This window comes from Hemibagrus wyckioides, linkage group LG04, assembly GCF_019097595.1.
Source record: "Hemibagrus wyckioides isolate EC202008001 linkage group LG04, SWU_Hwy_1.0, whole genome shotgun sequence".
In the NCBI taxonomy this organism is placed as follows: Eukaryota; Metazoa; Chordata; class Actinopteri; order Siluriformes; family Bagridae; genus Hemibagrus; species Hemibagrus wyckioides.
In genome coordinates, this window is record NC_080713.1 from 7,011,143 (window position 1) to 7,038,267 (window position 27,125).

At 39.6% G+C, this 27,125-nt stretch overlaps 1 protein-coding gene across 2 annotated transcripts; it reads right to left on the reverse strand.

Moving 5' to 3' along the window:
- Positions 1 to 27: 27 nt before the first annotated feature.
- Positions 28 to 26,307, reverse strand: hnrnpul1 (heterogeneous nuclear ribonucleoprotein U-like 1). Of its 2 annotated transcripts, XM_058386872.1 has the most exons (16): positions 26,174 to 26,307; positions 24,695 to 24,890; positions 24,273 to 24,485; positions 23,527 to 23,734; positions 23,362 to 23,435; positions 23,085 to 23,224; positions 22,738 to 22,837; positions 22,460 to 22,572; positions 22,103 to 22,369; positions 10,810 to 10,932; positions 7,565 to 7,693; positions 5,238 to 5,406; positions 3,515 to 3,772; positions 3,215 to 3,363; positions 2,964 to 3,140; positions 28 to 1,483 (listed from the first exon to the last, which is right to left on the reverse strand). In XM_058386872.1, the coding sequence occupies exons 2-16, from the start codon at positions 24,876 to 24,878 to the stop codon at positions 1,376 to 1,378; spliced, it is 2,412 nt and encodes an 803-aa protein (XP_058242855.1). In that variant the 5' UTR covers positions 24,879 to 24,890; positions 26,174 to 26,307; the 3' UTR covers positions 28 to 1,375. The 2 variants fall into 2 exon arrangements, with proteins under 2 accessions (XP_058242855.1, XP_058242856.1); XM_058386873.1 differs by lacking the exons at positions 28 to 1,483; positions 2,964 to 3,140; positions 3,215 to 3,363; ... (2 more) ...; positions 7,565 to 7,693; positions 10,810 to 10,932 and adding exons at positions 16,415 to 17,405; positions 17,504 to 17,578.
- Between the last annotated feature and the right edge of the window lie 818 nt (positions 26,308 to 27,125).

A 27,125-nucleotide genomic window follows, 5' to 3' on the forward strand; every position in this document is an offset into this window, starting at 1 on the left:
TTTCCCAGTTTTTATAGAGACTCTATAGAGGTGTTACGTGAATTTATTCTCAAAACATGAAAAAGAAAACCAGCACGAGACAAAGTAGTCCGGATCAACGTTCTTAAAATCTTTCAGAAATAACTGAATGAAAAATCTCAAAAAGTCAGTTTTACAAGGAAAAATAAAAGCTTTCCATTTTAGACATGTAACAAAAAATCACATCACAGACCACATGCTTTCGGCGACACCGTTTATGAACCGTAAATCGTTTACAATCTATGTCGAAAAATCTAAATTCCACTTTCCTTAAAGGAAAACTCCACCATGGTACACGTTAAATATGTTTATATTAACAGATTTGTGATTGTTGCTGCTGTTTGTTTGTTATTCCTGTGCGGTTACAGTGGGGAAATTTCACAAAAAAAATCTTTACCAATTCCTTATTTTTCAAGTAACACTCAATTCAATATCATATTAATAAGAAATCCAACACAGAAGTAGTTTAAGTCGGCAATAACACAATTGTTGGATAGACTAAAGAACTAAAGTGCTGCTGCATCACACCCTTCTCTTCAGCCTGCTGTCATCACCATCAAAAGAGGCATAATGGGTAATGCAGGAAACCGTTACGCCATTAAGAGGAAATGGACCAGATTAAACCATTTAATTCAGGGTGGATTTTTCCTTTAACGTTAAACCATACATTTTTTCCTATTGACAAAAAAGCAAGGCAGCAGTGACAAAAAATAGCTACATAGAAATGAAAAGAGCTTATCTTATATTCATATCATAGAATTCAAACAAATTACACAAGCACACTTCTTTCAAGAGGGCAGTGATAGCTCAGTGGTTAGAGCTGCACGATATATTATTTACTAATTATCATCACAATAATAATGTTAAAGTTAAAGAAGCCACACAAACCGTAATGTACTCTTGAGCTCTGTGAGCATTTCCCCTGATTAAAAGAGGGTCTGGATCATTTTTTAGAGCAGGATCCTGTCAAATCAAAGTCTTTAACCTTCACATTTCCTCATATCATTCTAGGTATACTGCATTTTGCTATCTTATATGTGCAGCAGGACCTCTATTTAGTTTAAGGTTAAAATTTCAGGACTGTTCCATGACACCCTTAACCCTTACCTGCTGTACTTTTAAATTAGGTTCTGCTTCACTTATATATCAGCTAAATTACAAAATAAAGGTTCTCTGACTGGACAAGTCCGTTAGCATTTCTCAGTCCAACTAGAAATGCAGCATACAGCCTCTTAAGATGACAAGAATGATTGGATATAAAGGGATAAGGTTGTGGAAAAAATAGGGTGTGTGATGACACGTGCAGGTACATGAAGGATAACATGAATTAGACGAATGTATCCTGATGGGACGCACTTCACTGGCCCTGGTTGTTGCCCTGTTGCCCAGAGTAGTTGCCATACTGGCTGTAGTACTGATTCCACTGGCTCTGGTTCTGGTAGTACTGTTGCCACTGCTGGGCATACTGGTCAAAGAGAGAGAGAGAGAGAGAGAGAGAGAGAGAGAGAGAGAGAGAGAGAGAGAGAGAGAGAGAGAGAGAGAGAGAGAAAGAAAGAAAGAAAGAAAGAAAGAAAGAAAGAAAGAAAGAAAGAAAGAAAGAAAGAAAGAAAGAAAGCAACAGGTCAGTGAGTTCTGTTGAAACATTCCTCATTTAATATATCTACTGGTCGTAATACTATTCTGTGAAGTGATGTTGCTGAAGGAAGTATGTAGTTAGTTTGATTCTCACAGGAAAAGCAACCTCTACAGAATCTCTGTATAGAGATGGAAGTGTACTCGCAGTATACACATTGCCAGTACAATATCAGTTTGATGCACATTATGGACGAAGGACACTATATCCATCAAAATGGCTGAAAAAGTAGGTTTCATCATATATGGCATATCATGGTATCTGGCACCAAGATGTTAGCAGTAGATCCTTTAACACTGCCATCCATGTGATTCGTGATTCATCAGACCAGGCCACCTTCTTCCACTGCTCTGTGGTCCAGTTCTGATGTTCACATGGCACTTTCAGTGGTGCATAAGGGTCGGCATGGGCACCCTGACTGGTTTGCGGCTATGCAGCCCTATACGCAATAAACTGCGATGCACTGTGTATTCTGACACCTTCCAGAACCAGCATTAACGCCTACAGCAATTTGAGCTACAGTAGCTCGTCTGTTGGATTGAATCACACGGGCCAGCCTTCGCTCCCCACGTGCATCAATGAACCTTGACCGCCCATGACCCTGTCGCCGGTTCACCACTGTTCCTTCCCTGGACCACTTTTGATAGATACTGACCACTGCAGACCGGGAACACACCACAAGAGCTGCAGATTTGGAGATGCTCTGATCCGATCGTCTAGCCATCACAATTTGGCCCTTCGTCAAACTCGCTCAAATCCTTACTCTTGTCCATTTTTCCTGCTTCTAACACATCAACTTTAAGGACAAAATGTTCACTTGCTGCCTAATATATCCCACCCACTAACAGGTGCCATGATGAGAAGATCATCAGTCTTATTCACTTCACCTCTCAGTGCTCATAATGTTATGCCTGATCGGTGTATTCAGTCTTTTCAACACTCACGCACGTTTCCATTTAGCAGAAGTGATGTAGACATTAGCAGAAGTGATAAACATTTCATTTTATATTTTTTTTACATGCTGTTGAGAAGTTCTCTTTATTAAAATATGTTGGAAAAAGGTACTTTTGGCCTTAAGTGATGTTTGTGGTAATTTCCTTATAGATATTAATTTTTATCGATACTGAAATTAAATTGCTTGCTCTGTTCAAAATATCACTGAGAAGTCTGTAAGTGTTGTCCATATTTACTGTTCTCATGGTTTTATTTTAGTTTCAGTGAGATGTGAAAGAAATGAACTATTCAAATATCACTGGTCACGACAATAACACAAACAGAAATAAAAAAAAGTATCACTGGTCTCAGGTCTTACCTGCTGATACTGCTGGTTGTAGCTCTGTTGCTGGTTGTACCCAGAGGCTTGATCACTGTAGCCTTGCCCATATCCAGGATACTGGCTGTAACTACCGTAGTTGTAGCTTCCTTGATTGTAGTTGCCTTGGTTATAGTTGCTCTGGTTGTAGTCTTGGTTGTATCCTTGATTGTAACTCTGTATGGATTGAATGAAAGAGTTACACATTGTATAGAAGCATCAGAAGTGAAACAGTAATACACGAGTCTCACCTGGCTGTATCCATCCTTATTATAGGAACCTTGGTGATTGCTGTTGTAGCTTCCTCCATAGTTCTGGTTACGGTTGTAGCCACCTCTCGAGCTGTTGTCTCTGTAATTCCCACCCCAGCCGTTCTGGTTGTAGCCTCCACGTTTAAAACCTGAACAATACATGAAATACACTCTATCAAGCTCTGACACTTAGAAGATAATGAATGTTGTGGTTAATATGACAAAGAAAACACCAAAAAATCCTCCAGAAAATATGCTCGAACTTGTTTAAAATAAAGTTATACAATACAGAGTAAGGACCTGGTCTGTATCCTCCTCCAGAGCTGCCACGGTTCTGATAGCCTCCTCGAGGACCTCCACGATTGTCATAGCGCTGGAAGCTGCTGCTCTGGCCGCGGTAACCCGTCTGCCGGTTATCGTAGCGTTTTTCAGGTGGAGGAGCAGCCCGCCGGCCTTCCTCGTTGAACTGCTTCACCAACTTCTCTGCCTCGTCTTTCTGCAGCTCAACGAAGGTCACCTCATCCAGGAACTCTCCAGCCTCCGGCAGCACAAAGTTAGCTTCGAAAGGATACAGGAAAGAGAGAGACACAGAGAAAGAGAGAGAGAGAGAGGACACATGACAGAGAGAGAGAGAGAGAGAGAGAGAGAGAGAGAGAGGGAGGAAAAGAGTAGCAGAGAAGGGAGAAGAAATGGTGGGGACAGGTAGAGTCACACCACCAAGAGACAGAGAAATCTTAATTAATATCATATATCAGCAAATATTTCACAACACCTGAAGAAAAACAAAAAAAAAACAAGTGACAACACGATCATGTAGAGATGAGACATAAACAAAAAAAAAAAGACCTGGAGCAAACATAGCCTCCCAGAAAGGATGGGATTCAATACTTGCTCTGGTTTACATAGACAGGAAAAAGTGACAACATCAATGATCCAAATAGGCAAATAGGTTTTAGGAAATGGACACTGCCGCTGCAAACCAAGAGCTAACTCTATATGAGGTTTGAATAAGTCAGGAAAGATTGGGTTGTAGATTTCAGTCAATCTGAAGCCAGATAATGGAACTGATTAAGCTTTTTCGTGATCGTCTGCTCAGTTTGCAGTGCTTCAGCAGGAAGGGAGGATGGGGAGTAAAAGGTGGGCGATATAGCCAATATTTTAAACCACAATATCATAGACAGTAGCCATGTATGACCGTATATGCATTTTTATGAACAAAACTGTATATGATAAACGACATCATGTACCAAGAATATCACTGAATACGTGTGTGTGAAAGTTATTCATGCTATGATTAAAAAAAATTACAACAAAACCTATACCAATATAATCACAGTTATGTTGCAGCACTTCATTAATCAACGTGCTTAATACCAAAAGCATAAATGAACCGAAATCCAAAGCTCTCTCCAAAGTTATGACCATATATAATGCAACAAGGTGATGTGACCCAAACGAAGCAGACCCGGAAGTGGACATGTGTAATAGTCTCATTCCTCTTATTCCAGTTGGATTACACATTTATTAATGACTTTTAACTGGTTATAGTTCAATTTAATATTGTAGAATGTCTGCCAAATCACAACAACTACAATCATTCTCTTACCAACCTTTCTGTTTTTCCCCCACTTTTAATCTTTTTACTTTAATATAAAAGTCCTTAGAAATGAATTCCTACTATGATATAATATTCAAAGGAATGTGTTGCTTTGGTATAAAATGTTTTGAGGTAAATAAACAAGTTGCCTTTAAATACAAGGGTTGTAGTTTCGCTGAAATGCAATAGAAACCATTTATACTGGTATACCGCCCACCACTAATGGGGAGGGGTGAGAAGGGATATTAATTTATAAAAAAAAAAAAAACTTAGGCCAAAGGCCTAACAGACAGAGTTCTTAGTTCAATGATGAAAGGGGTAGGGGGCATCGTCCAAGTTTGACTACAAACAAAAATATACAAATAGTTGAGCAGAGATCTTGAATCTGTTTTAAAAGTGGTTTGCTTTTGTCCACTGCATTCCTACCTTTCATTTCTAAAACAGCATGATCGGGCACATCCTTCCCTTCCACATCAGTTTGCTTTAACCTTCGCTCTTTTAAGTCCTCGTCCGTGGGACAAATTACAATAGCCTTGCGTTGAAACCCTTCAAAGGGACGCATTTTTCGTCTCTGGGCTGATCCATATACATTTGTCTAGCAATGGTGACAAGAAAGAAGTAGAAGCTGTTCGTTATTGTTACTTTGTGTTCTGGTTTGGGCGACGCGAAGCCTGCAATGATGAAGTGAGAGAGGGTTTCTTTTTCTTTTTCTCTTGACGAGCTACCGACAGCCTCTCACAACTCCGCCTACTTACCTTTCCGTATCTGCTCACTTGAACCTACAACAGAGCTGTTAACTGGGACCCTTCCACAGTATAAAGCTTAACCTGAAACGCTCTTCACGGGACAAAAATAGCCCCGCAGCCTGCAGTCACTCTCAAAGCATCTAAACGATAAGCTAAGATTTTATTTAATCATCTCTCAGGCTCTTACTGAGCCTCAAGACCATTTGGTTTTGTTTATGCTTACGCTTCATCTTAAGCCTGATTTATATTTCTATAAGCGTATGGGTTCACTTAGGCTTCTGCCAAAAACTTTCCATGCGATGTAATGAACTACGTGGCAGTGTCTGGAAACGCTCGTGAGAAAAGACAAACGGATTAAACGTAAACATGCTGCATGTGCAACCTGAGTGGACTGTCAGGAACGAAAGACAGCAAAAAATTGGATCCTTAGAGAGCATGGATAGCTCTTTCAGCTCACAATTCTGAGGATTTGTTTTCATTTTAACCAAGAGGTCATAACATTAGAGAAATGTAATAAATTAGTTCCGTATTTGCAACAATGCATCCTTCCTCATTTTGTGTTTTTTTTTTGGTCGAAAAGATTCAACCAATCAGTTTATTACTTGTGCTCATTAAAAGGAAAGAACTCTCTTACCAAGTGACGCTTATATTTTGCATAAATTGGTTTCGGTAGAAAATGTTGTGGGTAAGTAGAAAAACAAGCTATGGGTCTGGGTTGAGAAAAAAATAAAAAATTAAAACAAACGCAATGCTACTGCACGGCCAGTCACTAGCTAGCTTACATCATCCATCATTTAAATTAAAGCAATATACATATAATTAGCTAATGTAAAGTATCAACTAAAAAAAATATAAGCAGCGGGGCTCTAACTGCTGTAAGAGCTTAAGGTTTGTGTGACAAATTGCATGTGTTTATGAGGCTATGTCCGGTCTAGCAAAAATACAAAACTGTAACTTGTCTAATCAACAATGCCCTTTCATTTATAATCAAATAAGTTTTGGATAGAGATACATTTATATACAGATATATTTAAAGAAATACACAGAGGGAAATGTTAAGATGATCTGAACTTTATAATTACAATACAATGTTCCTGGAAATAATATGCAGAGATGCAACTTATAATGAAATTGTGGGTCTTTTGGTCGTCAGTAACATGGGAATGGACGGGGTTAAAAACTATACTGCAGCGAGCCACTACACATTTTGGCTTCAATTTTGAATCCCTGTTAAGTCGCCCATCGTCATTACGCCACTGTTCACGACACAAACATTTACGAGCAACTATGTAGTGGTATTAATCTGACTTCACAAGGTAACCCTGCTTTTTACTCACAATTACATGTAATGGTGCTGCATTATTCTGAAAGGGTCCCATAACTCACCTTTACTTACCTGTCCAGAATTGGTCCTTCTGTCCCATACACATATACACACATACAATACTTACCTGAATGTACTTACAGTTTCCTATGTCAAGCCAAAGCACGTCCATTTGACCTTACTTACCTCGCAAACCAGACGAGAAGCTCCTACAAATCTAAAAGCGTTAGTTCTCACTTACCTTGGTGCTTTACCAAAACATTAACACTTAACATTTCCAACTGTACATGATACTGAAGGTTACTTCTGGTAGTTACCAAAGCAACAAAAGTTGTTTTTCTTACTCACCAGGCAGAGCTTACTTGTCTCTCAACATCTTAACACTGTAATGGATCTACTTGTACGGTATTGAAAAAGGCTTACAAGACAATATACAAAGTATGAGAAATAAAGGATGCTGAAAATACTGCAGCAATAACAGCAATGACTTTCCTCTCATGTTACAAAATAGCATTTCTTTACAATGCAAGGCAACAAAACTAAAAAAAGAGAGGCTGATGCTTCTTCTACTCTATCATATTTTGGCTCCCTGAAAGATAAATAAATAACGCATTAGAAAGATGGCATTAAAGGGTCATCGACAGTTTTGTCTTGGTAGAGGATTATGGGGCTGGAGGCAGTACCTGGTCCAGAATGTAGTTGCGTTTCTTGCGGGCGGCGATCTGGATGAGTCGGTTCAGACACTGCGTGGCTTGCTGAATGAGAATGTCCCAGCGACCTGCGTAATTCCTCTGACGCCTCAGACCCATCACCTACATAACATACAATAATACACACACACAAACTTCAACACTCTGCAACAAACTTCAACACTCTTTCCAGCACTGACTTTACTTACATTCATCCATACAGCTGATCTATTTATTTCTCTGATGTCAAACATGCCTCCAGGTTGCCAAAATATAACAAGAGAATACAGTGATTTTTTAAAAGCAATCCAGAATTTGTTGCTGTTGGGAGTCAGAAATGGAAAAGTACATGGAAGTCGGATGTGGTTACAGGCCATTAGGAGGGATAATTGCTCTGGGAGGCTCATCTATACTAAGAAGCTAACTCATATTAGTGAAGCTGGCTTGCTTCCTAAGACTAACAGGCTTAGCTTGCCGGTAGGCTAGCATACCTAATTTATCACTACATCAAGAAACTAGCACCAGATAGCAATTCCTTCTGGGAAGTTATCTATAACACACATTTATCTAGACCAACTTTGAAATGATTTATATCTGGTTGGGTAGTCACATGTTGATATCCTGAATGCGCCTACACACTACAAAGTTGTAAGCATCGAGAAGCGTATTGTTGCTTATACTCTATGTTGCCAAAAGTTTTGGGACACCTCTCCAAATCATTAAATTCAGGTGTTGGGCTCGGCCCCTTAGTTCCAGTGAAAGAAAGTCTTAATGCTTCAGCATACCAAGACATTTTGGACAATTTCATGCTCCCAACTTTGTGGGAACAGTTTGGGGATGACCCCTTCCCGTTCCAACATGACTGCACACCAGTGCACAAAGCAAGCTCCATTAAGTCATGGATGAGCGAGTTTGGTGTGGAGGAACTTGACTGGCCTGCACAGAGTCCTGACCTAAACCCGACACTTCTAGAGCTTCTAAAGGAATGGTCAAAAATTCCCATAAACACACACCTAAACCTTGTGGAAAGCCTTCCAAGAAGAGTTGAAGCTGGGAAACGGCGGGCCAACTCCATATTACATCCATGTGCAAATAAAGGCAGACGTCACAAAACCTTTCGCAATACAGTAATACCTCACACATCCGCAAGGTTACGTTCCAGGACCCGTCGTGAATGACGAGGTTTCGCGGATGTTCGGTGGAGTCACTAAAAATGCTAATACTTTACTGTAAATGCTTATTTTTAGAATTTAAACCTTAAATATGACCACAGTCATGCTCCCAAAACACTTGACACAAGGACATATATACTAATGTTACGCCTATAATTCACAGAGCTGCGGTACGTACACTGGCTGTAGGGTTTTTTGGCATTCATTAAAATAAAAAAAACATGTATGTACAGGGTATTCAATCAATTAAAAAATACGTAAAGACCTACAAATTGTACTGTACTGTACAGTAAATATCTATTATCTACAAAGGAAGATGCATAGGTACATTAAAAATTTGTAATTACTGTACAGTACATAGTTGAATAAATAAAAAACAGTAGTATGGGTACTCACCAATAATGAATATAGTTTGAAGATGATGAATTAGCTGTGCAGTACGGTGAAGATAATGAAGATGACTGCACAGCATGTACTTGAGGAGTTACAGCTCCTCAGAGTCCCCCTCTTAAGATGTTAAAGGTGGAGGAGACTCTTCTGCCGGAGCTTCTTCTGACTGGAGGTTTGTGTGAGGGTTTGGGTTTGCGATCAAAGACCTGTTTCTTCATGGTGGTGAAGAGGGTTTGTACGTCTCCTTGGCTGAATTAATTCCATTTATTGTTTTGAGAGCATGTTCACAAAAGGGATCCCACTCTTCTATGTAGGATTGCAACTGCTGTTGAGTCCTCATGATTTTTCCAAGACGTTCCAATAAAAGACCCTCATCCTCCTCTTGTTCTTCTTGAGCTGCCTCCTCTTCCTCTTCACTTGCTGACTTGGTCAGCTCAAGCAAGTCTTTGTCCGTCAGGAGGTCAGAGTGGGCATCGATGAGGGTGTTGACCTCTTCTTCAGTGCAATCATCAAATCCTTCACCGCCAAGCCAGTCTCACAGCCTTGCTGACAGCCTCATCGTGGATTTCCTCCGTAGAGAAGCCCTTGTAGTCGTGGACTACCTCTGGCCACAGATGTGCGGGTCTCGCTTGGTTGAAACCTGCTTTGCTCCTTGCAGGTAGCTCTTGGAGACCAATTTTCTTATGTCGGCCTCCTAACTCTTTATGGAGCGTATGGTGCTTTCATTCACGCCATATTGGCGTCCAACGTTAGTAGCCGTTTCGCCAGATTTCAACAAATCTAACACTTTTACTTTTTCCAATAGCGTCATCACCTTCTTCTGACACTTAGGAGTGGTGCTAGGAGCCTTAGAAGATGCAGGATGTTTGGGCATCTTGAAGGTTTTTATAAAAACCAAGGAAAAAAAATCACTTACTCACACTCATGGAATACTGTAGTGTATACGCGTGTGCTGAACCAAATACAAGGTGCGGGGAGATAAACTGCGACATCACGCATACAAAGGATTGAAGCTACCAGCCTATCAGCAGCTAGGTTAAACTGTTAATGCTCTGTGATTGGCTACTTCCAACCCTTCCAGCCAATAGCGTGTCGTTAATTATTAAATTAATAATTGAAATTTTTCTTAATAATTTCGCATTAATAAGCATGACAATGTATAAGTGGCCATGAAATTAGCCATAAACACTTTTGCAGGATTTTGCGGGTCTGCGAAAAATTCGCGGATGCAAATGAGTTAGGTTCCAATGAAAATTTCGCGGATCAGTGAAGCCACGAATCATGAGACGCGGATGTGCGAGGTATTACTGTATAGTGTAGCATGTCCATTGCTTAGCATGATTTAGCCACTGACAAGGTGTCTAGCCATAAGGATCTTCTAGAAGTACAACATTAAAAAAGGGTTATTTTAGCCAAATACCGCTCCATGTATTTTACATGTAATCCATTATAATCCAAATAATTCCTAAATAAAATTTTCTTCAGTCAGATTATAATCATGTAGGACAGGCAACCAGGTTCTCTTTTCGTTTACAAACACAAACGAGGATCTACGACTGTAACACTTTAAATTTTCTTTCATTTTATATTGCAAAAATATTTTACATCAAGTGACGTACTTGGAAGCGTCAATGATTATTCCATGGACTCCAGTCCATATAACAGCGTAAGATTTACCTTCATCTTCTCCATAATGGCGTTGGTGCCGAGTATGTTGTATTTCTTCTCAGGGTTCATCTCAGCATGCTTGGCAGCCCAAGTGGTTTTGCCACACGCAGGTAGACCAACCATCATCAAAATCTAAGAAAAAAGATACAGCAATGACCATCAGCATGTACAAACATGGCTGGTGTGTTTGCTCAGGCAAAAAATAATCAATATTACAGATGTGGCTTTTAAGAATGCGCGGCAGAGGGACAGGAATCCCGTTACGACTCGCGGCATTGTGCGCGATTGCGAGTGACGCTCTCGCGCAGGAAATACGAGACCAGTAGGTGGCAGTCGTGTTTCACGTACACTGAAATCGATCAACATAACGTGGCGCTGCGGAGAGCAATTGGCGTATGATATCAAAGTACCACAAAAGCTATTTAAAAGCATACGGAGCAGTCTGTTCTTGCAGTAGGCTACTTTGATGTCATAAACTGATCGGTCTGCGAAGCGCTGCATGAAGTCAAACACATTAAATGATGTGCTTGGCCATGGAATTTCTCTCAGAAGCAGATTAAAACAAGCAACAAAGAAAGTAAACGTGTGGAATTCATATTTAACATTTTCAGCCGTGAGTTTTCAATGTCATAACTTCATGGTGTGAGGTTTTATTGCGTGTGATGGAAGCGGGAAGAGCGCGTTGCCCTGCAGGCAGCTGAACACGGAGCGCGAGCATCCATCAGGATACATTTAAAAAAAATCTTAAGATTCTACAAATGCGCCCTTCTTCTACTTACGCACTTGTTTTGAGTGTAATGGATAAAACATATTGTGCCTAAAAGCTATTTTAAGCCATTGCTATAATATTATAGCGATATGTAAAAATTTGCTTATGGACTGGTCAAATGGCTCTAACATTTTTATGGCTCAGTTATTAATAGTTTTTACCTCATATGCGTTTGATCGTTACTGTAGCACTTATATATTATTTTATGTCATGTTTACAGTATATATTCTCTATAACACTTCTAAATATGAAATCTGTCTCTCTATCTGAACATGGTCTCTGTTTAATAATCACTGCGGCATCTCACTCCCGCAGCCCGCTGCTACAGTATGTACTGTAAACTCATGCGCTCTGAAGCTCGCTGGACCAAACAAGCAGATGCGCGTCCGCTGAATTTTGTTGCTTAAGGGTCGGTGCAAGTTTTTGATTTGATATCTTTTATTAGCTGATTTTTAAGAAATGCAAAACTTCTGTCAGGGAAACCTGTTTCATGTCTGTAAGCAAAGACCTATCCACACCTATTCACATTTATTTGATGAAAAAGTCCATAATATAAGTCTACCTATAAATTTTAATAAAATAACATTTAGTAAAATTATTGCATGGATGCTACAGTATTGGGACAGCTATAACAGCTTCAACTCTTCTGGGAAGGCTGTCCACAAGGTTTAGGAGTGTGTTTATGGGAATTTTGACCATTCTTCCAGAAGCGCATTTGTGAGGTCACATACTGATGTTGGACGAGAAGGCCTGGCTCTCAGTCTCCGCTCTAATTCATCCCAAAGGTGTTCTATCGGGTCTGTGCAGGCCAGTCAAGTTCCTCCACACCAGACTCTGTCATCCATGTCTTTATGGACCTTGCTTTGTGCACTGGTGCACAGTCATGTTGGAAGAGGAAGGGGCCAGCTCCAAACTGTTCCCACAAAGTTGGGAGCATGGAATTGTCCAAAATGTCTTGGTATGCTGAAGCATTCAGAGTTCCTTTCACTGGAACTAAGGGGCCAAGCCCAGCTCCTGAAAAACAACCCCACACCATAATCCCCCCTCCACCAAACTTTACACTTGGCACAATGCAGTCAGACAAGTACCGTTCTCCTGGCAACCGCCAAACCCAGACTCGTCCATCAGATTGCCAGATGGAGAAGCGCGATTCGTCACTCCAGAGAACGCGTCTCCACTGCTCTAGAGTCCAGTGGCGGCGTGCTTTACACCACTGCATCCGACGCTTTGCATTGCACTTGGTGATGTATGGCTTGGATGCAGCTGCTCGGCCATGGAAACCCATTCCATGAAGCTCTCTGCGCACTGTTCTTGAGCTAATCTGAAGGCCACATGAAGTTTGGAGGTCTGTAGCGATTGACTCTGCAGAAATGTCATTCCAAAACACTTCCACTTATAATACAGCTGACAGTTGACTGTGGAATATTTAGGAGCGAGGAAATTTCACGACTGGATTTGTTGCACAGGTGGCATCCTATCACAGTTCCACGCTGGAATTCACTGAGCTCCTGAGAGCGACCCATTCTTTCACAAATGTTTGTAAAAACAGTCTGCATGCCTAGGTGCTTGATTTTATACACCTGTGACCATGGAAGTGATTGGAACACCTGATTCTGATTATTTGGATGGGTGAGTGAATACTTTCGGCAATATAGTGTATATTGTAATATTTGTTCATTTTTTCACCCCTTAAAACTAAATGTTTGAGAGCCACATTTTTGAAGTATATTATTTATGTAGAGTTCAAATGTAAATAAAGTATTCATGATTTAATTATTACTCTTTTTTCATGCTTGAAACCTGCATTGAACATAACTTACGTTATCTTCTGCCATTATACATACAGTATAACCGTTATACTGTACTGTTTATATTGTGTGATTGCCTACATTTTAGTTTAACACTACCGTGAACTCCAATTTACAGTTAATTTTCAAATTTTTGTTTTCATTTTTCGGTGTTGGAATCTTACTTCCCACATTCATCCGAGTTTATGTAGCGCATTTCTTTGACATTAAATGGCATATAAAAAAGCTTTACAGGAGCCTCCGCCTACTACAGTAGTTTTGATATGCTATTTGATTTAATATTGTTCGTTAACTGTTTCACAGCTTAAATATACATTAATATACATAGACAGCAGGATGTTTGTTAATGGATTAAAATAGGGGAAATTTTAGGATGTTTTTGAGGCGATCTCGAGTTGCTAAATGTAATTTACATGTAAAAACCGGTTCGAGCGGTGTTCAGACGATCTGAGATATCTTCCCCCACAATGCTTCCCCCACATTGACTTTTAGGGTTGGGGCGGGTTTACTCTTATGAGTTCGATTGTCAGAACATGGTGCTGAATTCGGGGATAAAACTCACCTTTGTATGTCACAATCTAGTCTTTAGTTAGTTTAATCGGTTTAATACTTTCTAACCAAAATGACGAGCAAGCTGAAGAATCTGCATAATGTTTATTTTTTATTTAATGCAATCAGACCACGTTTTTATTATTTTAAGGTTTTTATTGAGTGATTACATTGGCAGAATTACAGATTTAACGGGATTACACTCTAATTTGTGTTTTGTACAGCTACTACATTCCGGTATGTCCACCCTGATTTGTAACCACGACTGGAAGAACTTTAAACAGTCTATTTATGTAGTTGTTGCATGTAGTATCTTTTAGTTCTTCAAACCAGAACTTTTCTGTAGCAGCAATTAAATCAGTCTTCATAGTTGGTTTTGCTGTTTTTCTAATACAGTCTTTCATACAGTAGAATGCTACACCATCTCAATGGGATTCATATCAGGGGATTCAGCTGGAGCCTTGACCCAGTTAATGCCCTCTGCGGCAATGACTTTTCTTGCAGCAGTGTGCTTTGGGTCATCGTCCTGGAAAAAACGGTGGCGGACTCCGAAGTTTTCCCTGATGTATGGGGCGGCGGTTTCTTTTATGATAGCTTCCTTGAAGAAAGACCGGTCCATTATCCCTTCAAATATTGCAGTCAGTCCTGGTCCAAGTCTGGATATTGCCCCCTAAACATGAACTTTCAAAGGATGCTTTGGTTTTGGTTTGAACACACGTCTTCCTCTTTTACAAAACGACATAGTGGCAAAGCGAGCCAAAGCCACCGTTGTTTCATCAGTGAAAATTACGTCATCAAACAGCTCCTTCTCCTCAATCCATTTTTGAGCTTGTTGAAGTCGAAGCTCTTTATTTTTGTCTCGGATCATGGGACAATGTTGAGTTTTCCCATACCTCCATCAAAGTTTTTGTCTGACACTGCGTATGGATCGCTTGCTAATGTCCATACCAAAGTCACACAATAGTTGCTTTTTCACCAATCTTGCAGCCATTTCATCGTTTTGGCTAGTGATGTTCTCTATGGCTGTGACAATGTCCCTAAAACAAGGGAAAGATATTAAATATTTGACACTTTAGGCAAAACTTTAGGCATTGAGGTAAGTAACTTACGGAGTAATTTTGCCAGGATTACGTTTGCGTGATGCTTGTTCTTTGTAATGTCTTCTGATTGTGCAGAGTGTTGCGTGAACACCAATAGAATTCAGATGGCGATGTATCTCTCAAGTGGAACGTCCTGCAGATCTCATTCTCCTGATGTCTTGGGAATGAATCTTGCTGATCTTGGTCATTTTAAAATGCCGTTATTGTGCATGTGGATACAATGCATTTATCAATAAGATTTCATGATGTCATTGGGGGTGTGGAAAATAAGTGAAAAAGGGGTTGGCGATATTGCACATCTATGTGATGGACTATTAACAAGTGCTACTTAGAGTTTAATGGGGAAAGGATAGAATAGCCAGGGTCTTGCGCAAAGCTTGATCACCGAAACAAAAGTCATGCTGGGTGATGATAAAAGTAGAAAGTCTTGTCTGTTAACATTTATCAATAGATTATTAATTTTATATGTCACGACCTGCAGGGAGACTGCATAGGTTGCAGATAATTTTGCTAGGGTGTAGCGACAGTGGCGAGTACTATCAAACTTGCACCTTGTGAACATTGGTTTGTGTAATTTATTAAAATAAATAAACAGCACATGGCCCAAAATGGAGGAATAAAATAATAGTTTAATTTTTTTAAAAAAGCTAAAAAAAAAAAAAAAATAAAAACATCCTGAGATTAAAATCATTTTACTAGTAGTTTTTCAAAGAAAATTCAAAATAAACAAAATTGCTGGAATACAGTCATAGTATTTCGAGAATATGGTCAAAAAATTGTGTATCTATATACATTTTGTGTATTATTAATATGAATGTTTCATATGTGAATGTAGTGTATTAATATTACTGTCTTAATGCATTAAGCCACGTAGAGAATACGCTAGTAAAGTAAAACCTTGCTCGTTGCATTTAGATTTTGAGTGCATGTCCCTAACATTGTCTGTTTTATTAATAAGGCAGGCTGCTTGTTCATATCACAAATATTTCGACTTAATTCTCGTTATATTGATTATATTCTCCAAATATTACGATTGTCCCTGTAAATTTATTTATTTTTACTTTTTTCTTGAAAAACTACTAGTTTAATCTCACAGTGTAATAAGTTCAATCTCGAGATGTTTTTATTTCTTAATTTTAGCTTAGCCCTAATCATCCGTTGTAGATATAGATTTATATAAAATTGTTTATATATGTATATCTATCAAAAATATATATCTATATATATCAAAAACGTCACAAGACAATATGGAATTGTGATTGAAAGCAAGTATTAATTTACAGATAAACAGCTGTTTTAAGTGTTTTAACCAATTTTAAGTGCTTTTATATAACTCAAAAACGTCACAAGACAGTATACAATGGAGATTGAAAGCAAGTATTTATTTACAGAATAAATATACAGTTGTTAAGTGTTTAAAACCAGTACTTGTAGCATGACACCTTAAAACAGGGGAAAACTTGATCGTTTCTTTCTGAGAAGTTCGTTAATTCTATCTTTTATTTGCTTCCAGTCCTGGGCTGTGGTGTGAAATTTCTTAGCAACAGCTTCGGAAATTGCTTGACGCACGTTGTGGGGCAGAGCGTTTTTCCCCCTGGAACCATCAAAATTCACCAAGCCTACCCAGTCCTGATATACGTGAAGAGGAATTAACCTCTTAAACAGACGAATAGCAAAACGATCTGCTCTTGGTTTGCCATCGGGTCCTGCTGAATCCAGATACATTTGTTTCTCTATCTCCAAGGGAACGTGATTTAAAGTCACGTCAGGTTGAATTACTCCCTGTATGAGAGACCGACGAACATGGTGATGTGAGGCGTTTGTCGGTGTTTCAGGCAGTCTCGAACAAAAGGACGTTGCATTGGACACAGAAGAAAACCCAAAATTTTCTTGAACTGGTGTGCAACTAACCATCGACATTGTTGTCAGTCGATGGTTTGAATGTTCTGTGTTTGATGGCGAGTCCATTGATGAAACGTGTTCTGACGCAGTTTGCTGATTGAAAGTGTGGTCAACGAGGGGTGTAAAGACCGCTGATGGAAAACCTACGCCTACATCTGCATCGTCCAAGTGTCCGCTGCCTGAAGTTGGGTTTTCTTCATAGGCAGACTGAAGAAATGGTCCATTTTCAGAAGATTCTAGACTTGGAGTCTCCAAAAGACTCAAAATCAATACAGGACTGTCACCAGCATCGACCGGACCGTCTGTGGAGGTGGACTGATCTGTTGTCGGCGGATGAGACGGGGATGCCTTTTCTTTCAAACGCTCTTCCAACCAGCCAACTCTTGCCTCCAAATTCAGAAGCTTTCGTGTGAATGCCGTCAACTCGTGCTTCGAAACTTTCACTAAGGTGGGACACTGGTTTTTAATCCGCGCAGCCTGAAGAAACCAACGTTAAGAGTCATTTTAATACATTTATTACAACATGGACATGTACATGAGTGCTTATCAGTGTTACAATAAAAACAATTACATACCGATTTGTTTTTTACAAGCCGAGTAGTTGCTGTTGTTTTTGTGCCTGGACATGGTTTGTTCTCCTTTCCGGATTTCTGTGGAGACATTTTGATGGTTAACACAGAAGTACAACACAAACTGAACGAGAAATGGTGTAAATAAAAATACTTTCTTACCCTTTGTTTTTTGCTAGCGCAAAAACGGCGACTTTCTTATAGAATGTCTTTGCCTCCATGTCTGTTGTGAGATTAAATTTTCTAACAGTTTAGTCCCACGGGTCGATGTGCAGCAACCAAATAAGTGACACTTTTACATGAACTGCAAATGCATACACTGTACATTGGCTAGTTTGATGCAGCATTTTATAGCTTAGGACCTCCCCCCTAAAAGATAGCGTGAATGTTTTGGTATTAACTGCATTTACAAAAAAAACAAAACAAACAAAAACGATTTACCAGTTGAAAAGACTGTGAAATGGTTAGGACAACTGCTTGATGCTTGTTTTTTTCAAAGCCCATTCAGATGTGTAATCTTTTAAAGATAAAAACGTTTAGGACAACTAGGGAGCGTAGTAATGTAAAATAAAGTGCCTAATTAATGTTTAACTATTTATTGGGTAGGGTTCGGGGTCTGTGTGGGGAGGGATTTTATTCTCATAATAATGCAGCATCCACTTTATTATTTTTATAAATATAATCTTTTATACTCTGTTAATTATATCCTGTTAATCTACAAAAATACTGAAAGTGTCTGCCAATATATGTGACTTTTGTGATTTACTGTTTTCTGTATAATCTCATCCTACATAATGTAAAGAACATTCAGTGAAAATATAATCTTGATAGCCTTAATATTGAATATTAATAAGATCATGTAAAAGATCATAAGCATACTGAAATTAATGGTTAAATTCAAACTTTGATGCTCCTTCTCAGAATTTGATTTCTGGGTTTTCACAGGCAGGGTAACACAGCATGTAATTACTATTTAACACTTATTGCAAATTTAATACTTTTAAGAAACAAACTTATTTTCACATGCTCTAAATAGCATCACTATTCATCACTCTAAACACGTTAATGTAAATAATGACATTATTCTCAAAATATTACGAATTTAATCCCGTATTGCTACGAATCTCGTGATTTTTCCCATATTCGCGAAATATTACTACTTTGTCACAATTTTATTTAGTTTGACTTTTTTTTCTGGAATAACTACCAGTTAAATTTTGCATTATAATGACTTTAATCTCAAGATGTTTTCCATTTTAATTTTTATCTGTAAAGTTGAACAAAAAAATGTATGCGCAGATGGCAGGACAACACCAGCGCAATTAAGTATTTACAAAGCACATAAAAATACTTCGCAGCTTTACACTCACACAGTCACGGGTAAATTTACACATATTCATTTAAAATGTAAATATTATTATATATGTATTAAAGTATTAATATATATATATATATATATATATATATATATATATATATATATATATATATATATATATATATATAGAAGAACTGTGTCTATTTCTCTCAGAATTTATTGTGGATGTTTTCTCACAATCACTACATTACATGTGCAGTTAACAAATTTATTGGACACTTAACGTAATAAATCACAAGCGTATTTAACAATAGTACGAAGACTACATAGCGAACTTTGAGTGATTATACCAGGGGTCAGCAACCCGCGGCTCTGGAGCCGCATGTGGCTCTTTCATCCCTCTGCTGCGGCTCCCTGTGGCTTTGGAAAATAAATAATGAGTATTTAATTTAAATTTATTTTATTTTATCCGTTAGTTTTTTAAATGTAATTCTAAGTTTGTAGATTATGGTGATCTTGTAACATTAAAATAAAACGTGTTTAATTTTTTGTCACTCAAAATATGGGTCACAACCGCCGATGTGCGACACCCGCCGGCACGATTTATTGAGCTTTTCGACCCCCGGTAGGCCAACCATGGATGAGTCCAAGAGTCCTAAAGTGAATCCAAAAGTGCTACGTGGGCAGATTCATTTGCTTTCACTGCTGACAAGACTGGTTTACCAGTATGCTTAATATGTGGTGAGAAATTGGCAAACAACAAAAAGTCGAATGTTGCAAGACATTTCCAGAATAAACAAACAGCCTTTGCTGAAAAATATCCGGATGGAGATGAGAGAAAAAATCTGTTTCGGAACTGATGCGGAAGTTTCAGAAGCAGACGCACAGAAGCAGATGGCATTTTTGGTTTGCTGCAGGTGGATAATTTAAGTTCGGCTTTTTATCTCATAAATACGAGGAGGACTCGAATAGAAATTGAGCATTTTATAACCTTCAACCCAGCGTCTTTTTTTTTCGGAGTTGAAAATGTTTTCGTTGCATGCAGAAATAACATCGTTTTCTCTGTAGCGGTTCATTGATTTCATAAATGCAACACACTGTAGTTGTTTTTGTACATAGCATAAAGGTAAAAAATAATATATGCAGTGTTATCTTCATTTTAAATCAGTGGAACGATTCTTTTTAAAGTCACTCACTGAAATGAATCGAGTCAGTGATTCCTTTTGAGTTAGTTGCTTTTGAAAAGTGATTCTTTTATAGCCCTCGTTTCCTATGCAAACTCTAATCAGGGTGGGAAATAGTGGTTGATAATTTAATGAGTATAGTTATGTACTGTTATGTTATGGCGTGTATGTAATAGTAATTGCAAGTTTTTAGAAAATCTTTGACTATTGCATGATGGGTAACCAACCGAATGTTTGCCCCAGGGTGCAATGTGCGCTTGTTCCGCCACTGACAGGGGCAATACCAGTGCAACAAAAATTTATTTTAAAGTGCCACACAAACACAAACACAAACACACACACACACACACAAACTTTAACACAAATATAAAAATTAAAAATGTGCAAATCAGTTATATTAACCAAAAATTAAGTATGTTAAATGTTAAAGTATCCAAATGGAATAAAAAGAAATATCTTAAATAAGGAATAAAATAACCAAACTGAACATAAATGCAAAATGTGCAAAGTATAACAAAGTGCTTTGCCTATAAATTGGCATTTAAGAATGTCAGCTCACGCACTTTGGAGGTGCTGAGATTAAACATAAGATTCTCAGCTGAATCAGTCGATGAGCTGACTCCACGAGTCCACTGAGAATCAGCTGAATCAGTCTATAACCCGACTCTGTGAGTCCACTGAGAATCAGCCAATCAGTCGATGAGCCGACTCCACGAGTCCACTGAGAATCAGCCAATCAGTCGATGAGCTGACTCCACGAGTCCACTGAGAATCAGCTGAATCAGTCTATAACCCGACACTGTGAGTCCACTGAGAATCAGCTGAATCAGTCGATGAGCCGACTCCACGAGTCCACTGAGAATCAGCCGAATCAGTCGATGAGCCGACTCCACGAGTCCACTGAGAATCAGCCGAATCAGTCTATAACCCGACTCCGCGAGTCCACTGAGAATCAGCTGAATCAGTCTATAACCCGACACTGTGAGTCCACTGAGAATCAGCTGAATCAGTCGATGAGCCGACTCCACGAGTCCACTGAGAATCAGCCGAATCAGTCGATGAGCCGACTCCACGAGTCCACTGAGAATCAGCCGAATCAGTCAATGAGCCGACTCCGCGAGTCCACTGAGAATCAGCTGAATCAGTCTATAACCCGACTCTACGAGTCCACTGAGAATCAGCTGAATCAGTCGATGAGCCGACTCTACGAGTCCACTGAGAATCAGCTGAATCAGTCTATAACCCGACTCTACGAGTCCACTGAGAATCAGCTGAATCAGTCTATAACCCGACTCTACGAGTCCACTGAGAATCAGCTGAATCAGTCTATAACCCGACTCTACGAGTCCACTGAGAATCAGCTGAATCAATCTATAACCTGACTCAGCTGAATCAGTTGATGAGCACGGTAGCAGCCGTCTTCTTAATACATCAATTTCTTATACTGTTTTTTTTCTCTCTCTTTCTTGTTACCTTGGCAGCACATTTGTTCATTTGTTTCTCTCTAACTTTTTTTTCTCTGCTATGTTTAATAACTGCATTAATATTAATGTATAATATAGAATGTACTGCATTGTTTAATAATAATAATAATAATAATAATAATAATAATAATAAAAAAAAGAGCACTTTAGCCATAGGATAAATAAGAACGGGTTAATTTAGACCTCAGCCTCATGAATCATGAGTTAATATACAGAATCGGATCATTTAACTCGGGTGAGTCAGTCAGGACCGGTACTATTTTAGATAAGGGTTTTGTGGCTCCCGGTGTTTTCTTTTCTTTGGGAAATGGGTCCAAATGGCTCTTTGAGTGTTTAAGGTTGCTGACCCCTGGATTATACTGTATAATGTCATTATACAGTATAATGTATAACTGTATAATGTGCTCTGGCCAGAGTTGTACCATGTGCCACCTGGTGGAAATTCTGTGAAGTACAACCCATGCATTTAAATACTAAAGCGCAGACTTGCAGAATCTTGCGGCACACTGTGGGCGGAATCGTGGCGTGCCGTGGGAAAAAGAGCTCATTTTTTAATGCCACATCTGTACACAGTTAGTACAAAAATCTTAAATAAAGTGGGATTACTGACAGCACCCACCTCACAGTCTGCCTTGGTTGCAGGACCCACAGTGCCTCTATTCCTGTCCTCCATTGCGACAGACTGGATGAACACATATCCCTCAGGTGAAGGGAAGAACGGCTCCTCCTTCTGACCGAAGTTAAACTCCACAGCACAGTTCTTCACCAGGATATGAGGGAAAAGGGCTCGGTCAGCCAGCTCCTCCTTTCTCACCTGGAAAGCTACACCCAACCACTTCCCATTCTTAGAGAATGAAATCTCCACTTCAGGACTAGTGTCAAAGTCCTGAAACATTAGCACATGGATAGATTATTACACACAGTCATTATAAAGGATGGGTAGGATTGTGGAATTAGAAACATCTGCAGAACTCACGATGTAGCATCCGATGACGTCGTTTTCACCAAATTTCTGCCCGTAATCTTCAAATTTGCAGTTGGAGGATTTTTTCCCTGTTCCACCGTATCCATAAGAGAAAGGCTCCTCACCTAAAATATAAGCAAGTATGAGAAAATGTACCATTATTCACCATGCAAACGAAAGGATTTAATAAAGATGAAAGTAGAAATGTTTCTGTCTAGAAATGTTTTAATGTTTCTGACGCCTACTATTATTAAAGACTCCTGTGTTGTGTGTGTGTGTGTTCCACTCACCGAGCTGTGTGCTGCATGAATCCAAAGACCAGCCCACTCTCACTACATGTGGGTCAGGCTCGCTGCTGGGAAGATGTTTGACGGCGATCTCTTCTGTTATCTGCCATAAAACACACACAGAAAAACATTTCACCTTACACACTGCAGTTTCAGCAGATTTCAGTATACTGTTCAAACTTTAAACATTATTTACAATTAAGGTGAACAGAACACACGGTCTTTTCCCAAATATCAGAAATTGGGTTTCTAAAGGTCAGATTCCTGTTTCCTGTTGTACTCAGAGCGCAACATACTGGGCATTCTGTGATGCTTTTGTAAAATGTGTTTAGGCAGGATAACATTATTACCCTCATCTCATAGCAGACACGGCCCTTGTTCACACCATATGATGCACGCGCGCCGGACCACAGGTAAGCGAAGCCTTCGATGGTGAGAGGATAGCCACTGTAGCGGTCTCGGGCAACTTTGAAGTTCAGATCGCAATTATCTACAAGAGTGGGAGTATGTGTGATCATCTTTGTCTATCTTATTTCAATATTTTATAAACTACAATAGAAACAGTATTTACTTTCTACATTTGTATTGCCACTATAATGTTTAAGAAGGCTCCAGAAAGACACTAACAGGTATCAATGGCTACTAGTGTGTCATCAAAATCCTCTTCATCTTCTTCAGCTGGAGGCTGAGGTGAGCGGGACCTGTAATCACATTGGAGCAAGGATTACAACTGCTCTGGTAAAACCTACCAGTTAAAAACAATACACATTTTGGGGCATACAATATCCTCACCTCTTGTCCTCTCGATGCTCGTAGTAACTATATCCATGGGTGTCTTCATGGTGTCTTTTGCGGCCATAAGGTGCCTGGTTGTCTTGATGGGATGTGTAATGCGAGGCCTGCTGGACCTCTTCCCACTCGGTGGCTGCTCCAGAGTCATGCTGTGGTTCTGGCTTTATGTCTTCCTCCTCCTTCACCACATCTCGTTGTGCATTTTGCTCTGTAGACACCATAGATCACAAACTCACCTTAAAAGACATTTGCATATATAGATCATTTCATTTATTTTTCATTAATATTTCATTTTGCTCTTGTGGGGTGTTCCCGATCTGCAGTGGTCAGTATCGTTCAAAGTGGTCCAAGGAAGGAACAGTGGTGAACCAGCGACAGGGTCATGGGCGACCAAGGCTCACTGATGCACATGAGAAGCAAAGGCTGGCCCGATTCAACAGATGAGCTACTGTTGCTCAGATTGCTGAAGAAGTTAATGCTGGTTCTGATAGAAAGGTGTTAGAAAGTTTCTATCAAGTTTCTGTCATAAAGTTTTGTTTGATTGGTGTATCTAATACCTGCATGGATTGATTCAGAAACAGTGTGCAAAAGAAAAAAAAAAGTCATTCCAGCTTTAAGACACCTGTTATGAGAGTTTTTAGCTCTGTGGCTGAAGTGTGTCAAAACAAAACTTCTCAGCTGACTTATCAATCAGAACTGAAGTAGATTTTTGTGTGCGCAGATGAGGACACTGTACACGATCTAACCTTCCGTGCAGACAGGCAGCGCCTCTGTTTCAGGTTTGATTTCAGGCTCCTCAACAGCCTCCGCTCTGTTCATGCTGGCATCTACAGAAAAGTCAGGAACATCGTGATCTACATCAGGGATGAAGATTTTCTCGTCTTTCACCTGAGTGCCCTCGTCTTGCTGCTGCCCCTGGTGAGCCACGTCTTCGTAGCCAGGCTCCTCCTCACCTTCAGCTGCACATATAGAATAACTGTCTCAGCTTTAAGACTGTCTTTTCACAAATACTGACCTATCATACACAATCTGATTAGCTCTCCTAAGTTTTGAGCTTTTGAAGAACGACATACTGCGCTTTGCATTAGTATTCACCCCCACCTTAAATATTAAGGATGGTATATCACGTATTATAGTATTCAGGTACCGTGATATTTTCTATTATTACCTGCTTCGGGTTGCTGTCCATCATTTGGTGTGATTTCCTGTGTATCCTGTGCTGCTGCTTCACTCTCTAAAGCAGCCTTCAGTCTGTCCAACAGGTCTGCCTTCAGGCCTCGAGTGTCTAACCCTCTCTTCTGCAGCTCTTCCTTCAACTCATTCACTTTCAGCCTCTTCACGTCAATATCCATTGCAGATTATAACTGCACGAGGAAAAAATGGTAGGTTAACTACAACCTGTCAAACAGATTAACTCTACAAAGTGCAAAGCTGTCAGTTTATAAACCCCATTCTGCTTCTAAACTAGTTGAAATAATGTAGATGATTATTTCTGTAGCATGGAAGTTACCTACTAAGTAGTACCTAAATGTCTTCAAATAATACATCGACACCACACTCGTACACCGATCAGGCAAAACATTATGAGCAGTGAGAGGTGACGTTAATAAAATTGATTATCTCCTCATCATGGCACCTGTTAGTGGGTGGGATATATTACGCAGCAAGTGAACATTTTGTCCTTAAAGTTGATTTGTTAGAAGCAGGAAAAATGGGTAAGCGTAAGGATTTAAGCGAGTTTGACAAAGGGCCAAATGGTGATGGCTAGACCACTGGATCAGAGCATCTCCAAAACTGCAGCTCTTATGGGGTGTTCCCGGTCTGTAGTGGTCAGTATCTATCAAAAGTGGTCCAAGGAAGGAACAGTGGTGGACAGCCAAGCCTCATTGATGCATGTGGGGAGTGAAGGCTGGCCCGTGTGATCCGATCCAGCAGGTGAGCTACTGTTGCTCAGATTGCTGAAGAAGTTCATGCAGGTTCTGATAGAAAGGTGTCAGAATACACAATGCATGACGGGTCAGGGCAAGGGGGACCAACACAATATTAAGCAGGTGGTCATAATGTTATGCCTGGTCGGTGCATATAGTGTATTGTTGGTGCTTTGGGAAGTTTGTTTTTGTTTGCTAGGTAGTGTACTAATAATGCACCATAGCAGGTAAACTACACCCTGGACATACTTTGCTAATTATAGGGAATAGGGAGAAATGTACAATTTTGGACACAACCCCATGATACGTTACTTAGTAAAACACTGCTAGCAAACGGTACATTAGGTGCATATTAAAACTTAATGTGACTCGTTATTGTTGCAATAAAATTTATATTCACTAACTGTAAAGTAAGCTAACTGTCTAGCTGAACAGTTTCTATCACTGCCAATTGCCTCTTTCTTCATGTTTACAGTTACATCATAAGGCGGTATAACAAATAGCTACACATCCACTATAAAAGTGCCCTACGGTATGATGGGAATAGTGGCTTTCTACACCCTACATAGTGTACTGTATGTACAAAGACGCCTATATTGGAACACAGCCACAAAACACCGCTAGCTAGCAACGTCAATTGATGTGCGAAACGCATTCGTGCGTGCAGGACAGTTGCATTAAATTAAAAAAAATAAAATGCACGTAAAGCGGGTTATTACCTTTGCAAACAGTCAAGTTAAAGACGTTGGCTTCCAAAACAAGTCAAACGCCAGCTATTAGTAAACAGCCACCGCCTGTCAACACCTAGCTAGCTGGCTGGCTAATGTAGTGACGTCATCAGGCTGCGCAGTCGTCCATACTTGCGTCCTAAGAAGAGTGCACCACTTCACTAACTTCGGATGTACCCTTCGCATACTTGACAATAGAGTAGAATTCAAGTATGCATTTTAAACCGTGGCTCTTTGCTGCCATCTATCGGATTTTAAACGTAGCTCCCTGTTTCAACAGAGCGTTACTGATGCACTCTATTCCCAAAAGTTTTGGGACTCCCCTCCAAATCATTGAATTCAGGTGTTGTTTTTGAGGGGTTGGGCTTGGCCCCTTAGTTCCAGTGAAAGGAACTCTTAATGCTTCAGCATACCAGGACATTTTGGACAATTTCATGCTCTCAACTTTATGGGAACAGTTTGGGGATGACCCCTTCCTGTTCCAACATGACTGCACACCAGTGCACAAAGCAAGGTCCATAAAGACATGGATGAGTGAGTTTGGTGTGGAGGAACTTCACAGAGTCCTGACCTCAACCTGATAGAGCACCTTTGGGATGAATTAGATCGGAGACGGCGAGCCAGGCCTTCTCGTCCAACATCAGTGCCTGACCTCACAAAAGCTCTTCTAGAGGAATGGTCAAAAATTCCCATAAACACACTCCTAAACCTTGTGGAATAGCCTTCCCAGAAGAGTTGAAGCTGTTATAGCTGCAAAGGGCAGACATCCCAAAACTTTTGGCAACATAGTGTATTTCTACATAACTACTATCGTCTCAGAATTAATTGGGATAAACAATTTTAATGTCATTTTAATGATAATATAAAAGTATAATAATGCAAGTACAACCCTTTCAAAGAACAATGCATTTTGATTCTTACGGATATTCAGACACTGGGAAAA